The sequence below is a fragment of the Malus sylvestris genome, chromosome 4 (genome assembly GCF_916048215.2).
Source record: "Malus sylvestris chromosome 4, drMalSylv7.2, whole genome shotgun sequence".
Taxonomy (NCBI): domain Eukaryota; kingdom Viridiplantae; phylum Streptophyta; class Magnoliopsida; order Rosales; family Rosaceae; genus Malus; species Malus sylvestris.
In genome coordinates, this window is record NC_062263.1 from 15,209,397 (window position 1) to 15,220,782 (window position 11,386).

Sequence of the window (11,386 nt, forward strand, 5' to 3'; positions counted from 1 at the left end):
GTGATATTTATTAGATCAGGATGTCACGGTGATGCTAAACCCGCTCAATGTAAATTCTTTTCCCAAGCTCATCCATGAAACGGTTTAACAATTGGACGGCCAAGATGAAGTATTATATTAGACATGTTACAAGAATGAGTTGGTTAGATGGGCATGTCTTTGTTTGTGAAGTATAAACTAGAACGAGGTAATTAAATCCAAATTAAAAGGTCGCTCATTGGCCTGCATTGAGATGATGTCTTAATACTTTTTTTCGTAATTTTTTTTTTTTTTTTTTTTTTTTGAAGAAGAAGAAGATGAAGAAGAGATTTCAAAGCCAAATGGAACTCCAACGATTGTTAGTTAGAACATTGTTTTGATTGCCTTGGCACATATACAGGAGAACAAATGTCAAACAGTCCGTCCACGATCAGGTATACACTAATTATATATATACATACCTTTCATATATCATTATCTTGTCTGACCGTTTGAACGTTTATATTGTTATAATAAGAGAAAAAACTTACAATACCACTCAATGCAATGTAAAATCAATGGTTGAACGCTTATATTGTTAAATATGTACATATCTTTCATTTGTTTGAACGTTGATATTGTTATAATAAAGGTCAAGTTAGTTCGGAAAAACTTACAGTACCATCCAACGCAAAAATCAAAGTGTTAATAAAGCCAAAGATTTCAGTCCATGAAGAACAAAACAGAGGATAAGATAACTACGTATACGTACGTACCATTGTCACTAACCATCCAAATTTATAGGACGAGTACTATGGCAATTACTGGCTACCCACCATGGAATCCATACCATATTTCTGTCTTCTCCTTGCCCAAACTTATTTGATTTGTCCCACTCATCATATTTAATTACATCACCTTAGTAAATTTCTAATCTTTAATTATATATTATAGGTATCATGGTTGTTTTCTGACCCAAAAAAAAAAAACAAAACAAAACAAATAGTGATCATCTTTTCCTATATTTGCATGGCCCATTTCTCCAGCCAAAGGCAACAACGGCCGGCCTTCTTGTAATAGACAATTGTCTTTGCTCAGATTCCTAGCTAGCTAGCTCTTCCTAATTCTTCTCACTTCTATTACTATCTAAGCCTAAACTTATCCAACAAACTTTATTGCTGAGAGGGAAAGACATTAGTTAGCTATGGAGGACGATGCTAAGAAGTTGGAAGAAGGTCTTCATAAGAAGGATGATGAGCTGATCAAGGAGATAGTAACGACGAGTAGTGGTCAGAATGGTGGCAGCGATGTCGTTGCCCATGATCATGAGGATGAGGAGAGGAAGAAAGTGGAGGCGGTGGCTCCTCTGCAAGCGAAGGAAATCAAGGGAGAGGAGCAACCAGTTTCAGTGGTTAAGCAGAAGACCAAGAGGGTTGCTACTTTGGATGCATTTAGAGGCCTTACCATAGTGGTACATATATATTTCATGTTATAGTGTACTATATGCCTTGTCATTGGACTACATATGGTAAACCTTTATGATTTACAGTCTAACACTAGAACATATTTACATATATATGCTTCATTATGTGTTGAATTTCACTTAACCAACTATTATGGTTATTACAATCTAATTAACAACATATCGTGGTCTGGCAAGAGAACATTTCCCTCACATGTATATGTCTACATCCAGGTGATGATATTGGTAGATGATGCCGGAGGAGCATATGCACGTATTGATCACTCACCGTGGAACGGATGCACATTGGCCGATTTCGTGATGCCCTTCTTCCTCTTCATTGTGGGGGTCGCCATAGCTCTTGCTCTCAAGGTATTTAATATAGGGCGGTGTTATCCACACACACCCAGTTAATTTATGTTCTTTCATTCTTTTCAATTTATATATCCTACGGTCGGAAATTGAGAGAAGTGTGTACAAGGTAAAAAGATGGGTGCGGATAGCATCTATACCCTTAATATATATTAATTAATATATATATATATAATGCTCCTTTTAAGTGACATTTTAAGGGTTCAAACCCTAAATGTAATCTACTCCTCTCCATCACCCTACACAACTACCCTTAATATCTCTCTTGCATATTATGTAACGCACAACTACCCAATACATAAGGTAATTAAAAATCTTATCGCCTTAGAACTTTTGGTTAATTAAGTCTAGCTAGAGGCAGAAGTAAACAAATTTCCTAATTTACTCCTTACGCAAATTAAATCATTGACATATATGTCAAAATTTTGATTCTGCAGAAAATTCCTAAGATAAGTGATGCAATCAAGAAGATTATTTTACGGACATTGAAGCTTATGTTTTGGGGAATTATTTTGCAAGGTAAAAGTCCTCTGTCAAGAAAAAAGCCTTCCTTTTCAAGTAACTTTCTGTAAATAATAACACATTGAATTTGTCGTTGTTCCAAATATTAGTTCTCTCACTCTCATGTGTTGTGCAGGAGGATACTCCCATGCGCCCTATGATCTTTCTTATGGTGTTGACATGAAACAAATCCGATGGTTCGGCATCCTCCAGGTATTTCCCCAAACCCAAACTTATATATACTTTTTTTTCTAACGAAAATTACTCAAGGACTAATTAATCTGACATTTCCGAATCTAATCGCCTCTCGTGTTGTTGTTTACATTTTGGTAAAATGGTGAGCAGAGAATAGCATTGGTTTACTTTGTTGTTGCTCTGATAGAGACAGTCACCACCAAGCACAGACCAACTGTCCTTGGCCCTGGACACATCTCTATCTTCACTGCATATAAATGGCAGTGGTAAGTAATGCAACAGATTATAATCCCTTCCAATTTTTTAACTTTGTTCAGTGTGAATATATGTAGTTTTATCATTATGCAGGATTGGAGGATTAGTCGCGTTCCTTGTCTACATGATCACAACATTTTCATTATACGTTCCAGATTGGAGTTTTGTTGTAGACGAAAAACATGTATCAAAAGAATTCTTGGTATGTATATTTGCTAGGGACTAGTGCATCCGAAGTTTTCAGCATACGTTACAATTTCTGGCACTGCTTAATTTTAAGTTTTTCGCTTCAGGTTAAGTGTGGGATGAGAGGACATCTAGGACCTGCATGCAATGCCGTTGGATATGTGGATCGACAGGTCTGGGGCATAAACCATCTCTACACACAACCCGTCTGGAGACGCTTGAAGGTTAGCTCTTAGCTCTACTTGATCCAGTTGTATACTGAGTGTCTACATTATCTTTAAAATGGAGCTGTGACTTATAGCAAGGGGCTTGTTACTTGTAGCTCAAGTCATTAAGAGAATTTATACCTGCACCCGAGGCCCTGTTATGAGATTGTTGTTAATGGATATGATCTCTTCTTGTGATTTTGTAGGCCTGCACACTTAGCTCTCCAAGTGATGGTCCTCTTCGAAAGGATGCTCCAGATTGGTGCAGAGGGCCATTTGAACCTGAAGGCTTGTTGAGGTATGCCAATTTGAGCAACACTAGCACCAGTGAAAGTACATACTTGTAAGGAACAATGATGAAACTTTAATTACTTTTGATTGCTCTTCTTTCACAGTTCGATTTCAGCTATCCTTAGTGGCGTCATTGGCATCCATTATGGCCACGTTTTGATCCATTTCAAGGTTACCGGTCTCTCTAAACTCGCAGATTACTTCACTTCTTAGTTAAATTTGAAAATTAAGGATGTCGAAGTTGGATTTTCATGCAGGGTCATGCGGAGAGGCTCAAACAATGGGTCTCAATGGCTGTTGTCTTGGTCATCATAGCCATTATTCTACATTTTACGGACGGTCAGCGTCTTTCACCTTTCCGTGCCTAGTTCTTGACTACGGGCACATCTCAAGCAATCTATTCCTAAAAACTTTCTTAATTAATTTGTCCACTTGCTTGCAGCTATTCCTATCAACAAGCAACTCTACAGCTTCAGCTATGTTTGTTTCACCGGCGGTGCAGCTGGACTAATTTTTTCTGCATTTTACTTGGTGGTAAACCGCTTAAATCTGTTAAAGCCAGTTCCCCACATCTTCATTTCGGGTGCCATTTATAAATTAATGCAGGGACAATTAGTAACTATCTTGTCATAAAACAGATCGATGTTTGGCACTGCCGGAAGCCATTTTTGTTCCTAGAGTGGATAGGAATGAATGCAATGCTGGTGTTTGTGATGGCAGCTCAGGGCATCTTTGCAGCATTTGTAAACGGATGGTATTACGAGTCCAAAGACAACAACTTAGTAAGTAGTACCGACACTCCTTGTCAATAGTCATCCTAAGTTTTCCATTGTTTCATCACAATTTCCGGAAAATGTAATCTAACGAATGGAGAAATTCTCCATAACTTTTGACAGGTGAATTGGATCCAGAACCATGTTTTCATCGATGTATGGCACTCGGAGAGGCTGGGAACCCTCTTATATGTGATATTTGCAGAGATCTTGTTCTGGGGAGTAGTTGCTGGCATCCTGCACAAACTGAAGATATACTGGAAGCTCTAGAAGCAAAATTTGTTGTCACATTCGGGAACTGATTTCCACTCACCTCCTTTATTTTGTTCGTTGATTCTCCAGAGAGGTGTGCGGAAACTTTACCCTTCACGGGTTCTTTTCGGCATGGTGTATTTTATTTTATTTTTTTTTTCTAGTGAATAGATTATTCATGTTTTCTTATTTTGTTTGCTTATTATACAAACAGTAGTAGTATGTGTACAAAATTCCCCCAAAAAAGTATGTGAATTATCAGTTAGTATTGCAAATCTTTATAGAAAATTAAAGTGTTCAGCAGTGCTCAATTTGGAGAGAATGTTAAACCTATCTGCATTAGTGAAAGACTTCCAACTTCGTGATATGCAAAACATTTTTACTTGCATATAGGTTTTACGGCGTGAGTTCAAACTCCATCGGTAACTAGTAAAAAAAATAAATAAATTGAAGGAAACAACCACAATAAGACAGCATGCATAATTTGTAAGGACCAACGATACTAGGAACCCTGCCCTCCCCGCCAAGATGTTCCAGATTTGATGCTGCAACTTAAGAGTAAAAAGGGTTGGAAATTGCAATCAACATAGAAAGGGACACTAAGAGAAAGACATCAACGGTGTTGCAGGAGAGAATCTACGTTTCATCACGCAACGAAAAGACCAATAGTATTGTAAGAGAGAACTTGACTTGTAACTGGTTATACAGAAACAAAAGAATATAAAACCGAAAATAGCTAAGAATATCTTTGTGTTGTAGGGCTTTTGAAACCTAAAACCTCCTATAGTTTTCACTCCCTAAGGGGGCGTTTGTTTTCCCTCACTAACATTCACTGGCTTAAATATTAGTGAAACCTGTGTTTGTTACCCTTGTGGGATTAAGTTTAATGAGACTAGGGAGGACTAGCCTCGCCTAAAGACCTCACTAACTGGTCTTAGCAAGAGCCCCGATAAGCATGGGACTAGCTAAGACCGCTTCGTCCTACTCCTCTCCTCCTCGCTGCTCGCTTCCTCTCCCTACGTTCTGCTGCTGTCCTCTCTCTCCCCAAACTCAGAATCGTGAAGAGGCCTCATATTCGAACCTCAATCAGAGAACCACGAGCTCCGTCGTTTGATTCACCAATCAAACCAAGTTCATTGATGTCATCCTCCATTTGGACTTCGTCCTTTCGACGGCACGAGCTTCATCTTTGACGACCTCATCATCTCCGAAGTCGCTTGTTCGTTTAGATTTTCCAATTCGAATTATGGGTTCTCTGCACTCGAAGTGCTGCCCTCCCCCCCCCCCCCCACCACAAAAAAAATCACTATTTTTAATGTTGAAATTGCATTTCTTGAATGCCCAATTGTGAATCTTGAAGTTTAAATTGGGTTTCGAATAGTATGGGAAGTGAGAAAATGGCCAAGAGATTGTCTTTGGGTGGCATAATGAGGAAGAAGCTATCCGACATCACCAATTTGCAAGCTGCGAAAACGATGAGCGAGGAGGACAGATTTGCTTAGTGGGTAAAATCTCACTTGGGTCCTCTTCCAATTCTTTTTCCAATTTTCGATTTTTTTGCCACAATTTCTTAGTGGGTTTTGTTTGTGTTCGTAAATTTCTAAACCAGCAAAGATTGTTGAACTAGGGATTTTGAAATTTAGCATTTCAGTGCATATATTAGTTAATTTTAGTTGAAATTTTGGTTGGTTTATGCTACTTTGGTTTTGGATTTAGGAATGGGATGTTGAAAATTTTGATGTTGGTTGAAATTGAAGTTGAAGCAAATAATATGAATTTTTTGTTATATATTATGGGTTTGTTATGATTATCCTGTTTTTAGTCTGACACTCTATCAAATACTTTACTAAGTTAGTCTACCTTAATCTAATCTAAGTCAATCCAATTTGATCACTGAAGTTAGTTTAGTCTGAATTAATTCGGTGCAACAAACGCTAGTGCAACCATGGCCACCATTGGAGGTAAAAAGGCAGTCGCAATGTTCATGACAGAGACCCAATGTGTTTTGTTCCTTTATTAACATATCAAGAAAGGACAATGATTAGGTGTACGGCTAATATTTGTAACAAAGAAAATTACATATTGGATGATTGAAATTTGAAAGTCACTCTCAATCAGTACACATGATTTGGCATTTTGGGTTCCCCTTGATGGAATTGAAGAACATGTACAAAATATGTTCATGTAACGGAACACAATATGCCGACAATAAAAGAGAAATTCCTGAGTATCCTATGTATCGAAATTTTAACTGTTAAATTTTGATCATTGTATTTTAAGTAAGAATCGAACAGTTAAAATTCTCGAATATAAAATATCCTAATATCAGGCCCTTTATTCAAAGGGGTCTCATTTTTGAGTAAAAATAGGGACGGGCTATAGGGCTCACTCCACGTTGAACTTCAACAATTCGAACTGTCTATTTTGTAAGTTTCGATTCATAGATCAGCCTTGCAAAAGTTCAATTCAATTGAACCATTTGCCTATTTAATTATCACGATTAAATTTCATTATTTCTTATAGAATAAAGTGTTCGTCAATTTTTTTGAACTCAATTAGATATCTCAAATATTTCCAATTTGGCCAATATTTTGCAAGGAGAATCTAGCAACTTGAAAAATAGACTGTTCGGATCGTTGAACTTCAATGTAATTAGGTCCTACAACTAATCTCCATTTAAAAATAAATAAAGATCCCTTCTATACAGCAGGGTTAAAAAACACTGTCAGATCTGCATTAGTAGGATAGGCACAACCAAGAACACTGATTCAACACCTTTTGAATAAAGATAGAATCTTTTTGTTTTTTTTTTCAAAGATAAAGTATCTGGATCCAACTTTGGGAGGATCAAAAGAATCTCTACTGAATTTCTTCTTGTCTATCATTTTTTTCCTTCTAATTTTAACTAAGCGGTAGAAATAAAATACTGTCAATTGCCTTGCAGGAGCTGGCAAACAGCTCTTAATGTAAGAAATTGTGATTAAAGAAATAGGTGCGGACGCTGATTCTGTTGCAACCAACTGACCCAACCACCACGAGAGAGAGAGTTTTGGCAATGGAAAATAGCTATTCTTTAATTTCTAATTATAATTCAACTTCAATCTACAGAAGGTAAATACAAAAAATATATAAAGATAGACTGCCTGGAAGTGTTGATCCAACTGACCAAACCACATCCATCCATCACAAGAATCTTATTTCTTCAACTATAATACAACATGGAAGAGATAGCACCATATCTGTTATCTACCTATTTACAATAATATGTAAGTGCCATGATGAGAGAGCTATACTCTCCTTCTCCGTCTTCCAAGTTCCGACCACTGAATTCTTCGAGTTCTTACTGTACAGAGTTCGTGTGCAGAGGCTGTAATATACGATATGCCACCTGCTTGGGCGTTAAACTGCATATATCCCATCTATTATACTTAGGGATGTGATGACTGGGCGAATTGTGCTGTACAGAAATGCGCAGGCATTCAAGAAATATAGCATTTGCATTTCTTATCACTCCCAACCCATCAGCATCTTCCAAACTTGTCCCTCAATCGTGCTCCTTGGAACTGACAAGCCATCTCCTTCGTCAATCAAGACTCTATAAACTTCCCATTCCCTACCTCCAATCAGATGCCGTCCAATCTTAGCCTGGAAAAGCAATAAAAAAATTGTACTTAGCCAGATAGAGAAAGGTAAACAAAGAAACGAGTGATCATAACAGCAAATGTCTTCGAATTCTTGGCTGAAAACAATGACCTAAAGATAAAACTATGAAGCCTGTCTAGTAAGGGAGCAATAACCCTTAGCACCGTTAGCATATGCATGAAGAAAACCAAATCGTAAATTGTACAGAAGCTATGATTTTTCTGTTGCAATCAGTTGTTTCAGGAGCTGGGACATCATCCTCTTCAGTCAAGCTTGTGCCAAGTTTGGAGTATACAAGGGAAAGTCGAAATATTTTGTAAACATTGAACAAAGTGAAGATGAGTAAGTACCGAAAAGACACCAATGTCCAGCATCTTGAAAGCAAGGGTGATATCATGAAAAACAAGAGGCCGGCCCTTGCCAGATAATTCCACAGGGTTTGCAACCAGGAGCTCTGTGTCCGGACCTCGGTTAACAATAGCTACTCTGAGAGGACGAATTAGTTCCAGCTGCAAACGGGATGTCAATGCATTCTGCTTGCTAGGGTCAACTATCTTCTTTCCATCAGCTTGCATGATGAACAAGTCTATCTCACAGTGTTTTTTTTGTTTTATAGAAAAGCGCCCATAAGAGATCTGGTTTATCGCAGCATTTAAGTATCAATATCACAGAATTAGATAGTGTAATCCTTTCTCAGTATTTATTTGATGCAAATATTGCGTTAGTTATGTACCTGAATATTGTAATCCTTTAGTGTTCTCATTATATCATAAAGAAGACCTTTGTGGTCTATGCAAATGATTTGGACCAGAGTGTGACTAGGACTGAGCGTGTTGTCCATAGTCACAGAAACACTTTTGGAAGTGAGTGATCCACTTCGGAGTTCTTTGGGCATTTCCAAATCAAACATGTCTTCTGTAATTGCAGTGGGAAGAAATGAAGATGCCTGCGAACATGCAGTAATCTCAGGGCCAACCATTTCAATTTCACAACTTATCATGGCGTTTCCCGTGACTTCTTTTAAGTAGCCATATACCTCCTCCTTTCTCTTATTTGTATGCATAAGTTCCCTAGTAAGGTCACAGTTTCAGAGATTAAATCACTTATGAACACGAATAAGTTGAATGCGAAGATTGCACTATTTAAAGATTCCTAACAGATCAACATAAGATGATTCGGATCCAATATGAGTGCTCAAAGTTCAAACCAATGGAATCTTTGAGTCATTCAAAATTTTCTATTTCGCGTGTAGGATATGCCTATTAAACTTGTTATATTCCGTATAATTCCATAGAACAAATGAAGAAATAAGAACCTGGTGTCTGTGATGAAAAACAGGTCCATCACTTTATCATCCGGAGTTGTGGATACCTTAACCTTCTTTATTGTCAGCTCAAGTTCACAGAGGACACCCGTCACATCTGCGCAAAAAAATGAAAAGTAAGTAAACCACCGATTTAACCCACAAATTTCAACTTGGCTCCTAAATGTGGCTACTTTGAGATTGTTAGTTCACATTTTGTCCCTATGAATTCTCAACAATCAAACAAAACTCAAATGGAAGTTCTCGGAAAATTTAACATGATGATGTTATAATAAGATTAGCACTAGATGAAGAACAAAGTTCTTCATTCAACCCCAATTTCTAAGACAGTTTAAGACACATGCAAATATAGAAACAGGAATCGAATGCCGAACAGAAAATTACCATGTAAAAGTCCTCGTCGATCGTAGCAACAGAACTTGAGAAGGAACACATCAGGAGGCTTTGGGGGCTGCAATTCGGAGCGGTAGAACGAAATCCCAGAAGCTGAAGAACAAGAAGGGCAGGTCCCAACTAGCCTCTTCTTCAACAAAGCCCACCTTGTTTCTGGACTCCCAATCACCCAAAACACTAAGTAGCACCATTTCCCATCCGTTGATACATCTTCATAGAACAAAACAGAAAGGGGAATTAGACAAACACCTTCAAGTTCAAGCCAGCCGTTTCTTTTCTTTTTTTGTTTTCACAGAATTTGATCAACACACCCGTAGCTATTTTCACAAATTCAGAGGTAAATCTCATTAACCCATGTCTGGTTTAGCAAAATGGAACATACCCATCAAATTGTTTTGAGAAAATAGTAATACAAAAATGAAAGAGAGCCTAATCAATCCCTTGTTTGGTTGCTGAGAAAACAGAGGAAAGGAAAATTCACACCCAAAAGAAAAAATATTGAACCTTTACAATATATATATATTTTTTTTTCTTCAATTCTAACAAGCACGCAAGAACAAGAAAACACACAAGTGATGAAATCCCATCAGAGGTAATTACCTCCTCGGACAATGCTAAGACCAAAGAAGAGAATGATGCGACACAAGTCACAGCCCAAGCCAGTCTTGTCCGGACAATTGATTGTAATTACACTTGGGTCCCCTTCTTTCTCCGCCTGCGTGATGATCACCACATCATCCTGCAGAATTCCCATCTCTTCTTCTTCCTCCTTCAGTTCTTGAATTTGAAATTTTGAATAAGGAAAACAGCTGTTGGTTTTTGGAGTGATGTTCTTTGCTTCTGCGAGACTTGTTGAGAGGACAGATAAAAGCAGATGAACAGAGAGAGAGGGGAGAGAGAGAGAGTTGAGGGGTGGGGGTTCCTTCTCCTTCCTCTCACTTCTCACCTTCTGCTTCACTTGTTCTTCTTGTTGTCGTTGCTTTCTTGTTTACATCTCATGTTTTTCTAGGTCTTGTGTATATCGGGCACGAGATTATGCTGGTTTAATCAGGACGGGTTGGCGGTTTGGCGGGTTTCAAGCTCCAACGTTTATATGGGTCTATGCATTTTGGTTCCTAAATTTTGTTAGAGAGCTACTATTCTGCAAAATTAAAACAAAAATGTTTCTTCTACTACATATTTATATAATCTCTCTAATAGAAATAAGACTCACATGTTTTGGCGGGCCTTACTTCTTCATTAAGGAAACAATACAAATAATGGTACAAATGAGTGCTAAGTGAAGCATTACTCAAATTAAAATATCATCATGCACTTTTCAAGTAAAAATTTTATCTATGTTTTCTAGACAAGAAGGATGCAGATGACTAGTAGGATGGCTTTTTCAGTGTCAGTAACGGCACTTAATCAATTATTCAATTTTGTTGTCGTTTTTGTCGTGTTTTTTGTTCAAGGATAAAATGAAAAAAAATGAGAAAAGTGATCAACAGGGGCTAAAATGCTGCACTTAATAGAGTTTGTAGAATTTAATAACTAAAATCATGGATCAAAATGCAAATTGGAGTATAATTCAAGA

General features: G+C 37.6%; 2 protein-coding genes across 2 annotated transcripts; one reads left to right on the forward strand and one right to left on the reverse strand.

The window, feature by feature from the left end:
* Positions 1-879: 879 nt before the first annotated feature.
* Positions 880-4,773, forward strand: LOC126619491 (uncharacterized). The gene is made up of 13 exons (XM_050287889.1): positions 880-1,429; positions 1,655-1,792; positions 2,230-2,311; positions 2,430-2,506; positions 2,639-2,754; positions 2,837-2,945; positions 3,037-3,153; positions 3,342-3,433; positions 3,531-3,597; positions 3,684-3,765; positions 3,869-3,960; positions 4,065-4,208; positions 4,323-4,773. The coding sequence occupies exons 1-13, from the start codon at positions 1,163-1,165 to the stop codon at positions 4,467-4,469; spliced, it is 1,530 nt and encodes a 509-aa protein (XP_050143846.1). The 5' UTR covers positions 880-1,162; the 3' UTR covers positions 4,470-4,773.
* A 2,725-nt stretch (positions 4,774-7,498) lies between these two features.
* Positions 7,499-10,903, reverse strand: LOC126619492 (ACT domain-containing protein ACR10-like). The gene is made up of 6 exons (XM_050287890.1): positions 10,411-10,903; positions 9,802-10,020; positions 9,409-9,514; positions 8,827-9,163; positions 8,444-8,728; positions 7,499-8,096 (listed from the first exon to the last, which is right to left on the reverse strand). Exons 1-6 carry the CDS (start codon positions 10,562-10,564, stop codon positions 7,959-7,961), a joined length of 1,239 nt encoding a protein of 412 aa, XP_050143847.1. The 5' UTR covers positions 10,565-10,903; the 3' UTR covers positions 7,499-7,958.
* Positions 10,904-11,386: the final 483 nt, after the last annotated feature.

Bases quoted from the DNA above. Each gene is read 5' to 3' on its own strand.
- LOC126619491 (XM_050287889.1), top strand. From the start codon at position 1,163: ATGGAGGACGATGCTAAGAAGTTGGAAGAAGGTCTTCATAAGAAGGAT. The intron at 1,430-1,654 runs GTACATATATAT...GTCTACATCCAG, and splicing joins TTAGAGGCCTTACCATAGTG to GTGATGATATTGGTAGATGA. The intron at 3,961-4,064 runs GTAAACCGCTTA...GTCATAAAACAG, and splicing joins TTTCTGCATTTTACTTGGTG to ATCGATGTTTGGCACTGCCG.
- LOC126619492 (XM_050287890.1), bottom strand. From the start codon at position 10,564: ATGGGAATTCTGCAGGATGATGTGGTGATCATCACGCAGGCGGAGAAA. The intron at 9,164-9,408 runs GTTCTTATTTCT...TGACCTTACTAG, and splicing joins TTTTTCATCACAGACACCAG to GGAACTTATGCATACAAATA. The intron at 8,097-8,443 runs GTACTTACTCAT...TTGCTTTTCCAG, and splicing joins TGGACATTGGTGTCTTTTCG to GCTAAGATTGGACGGCATCT.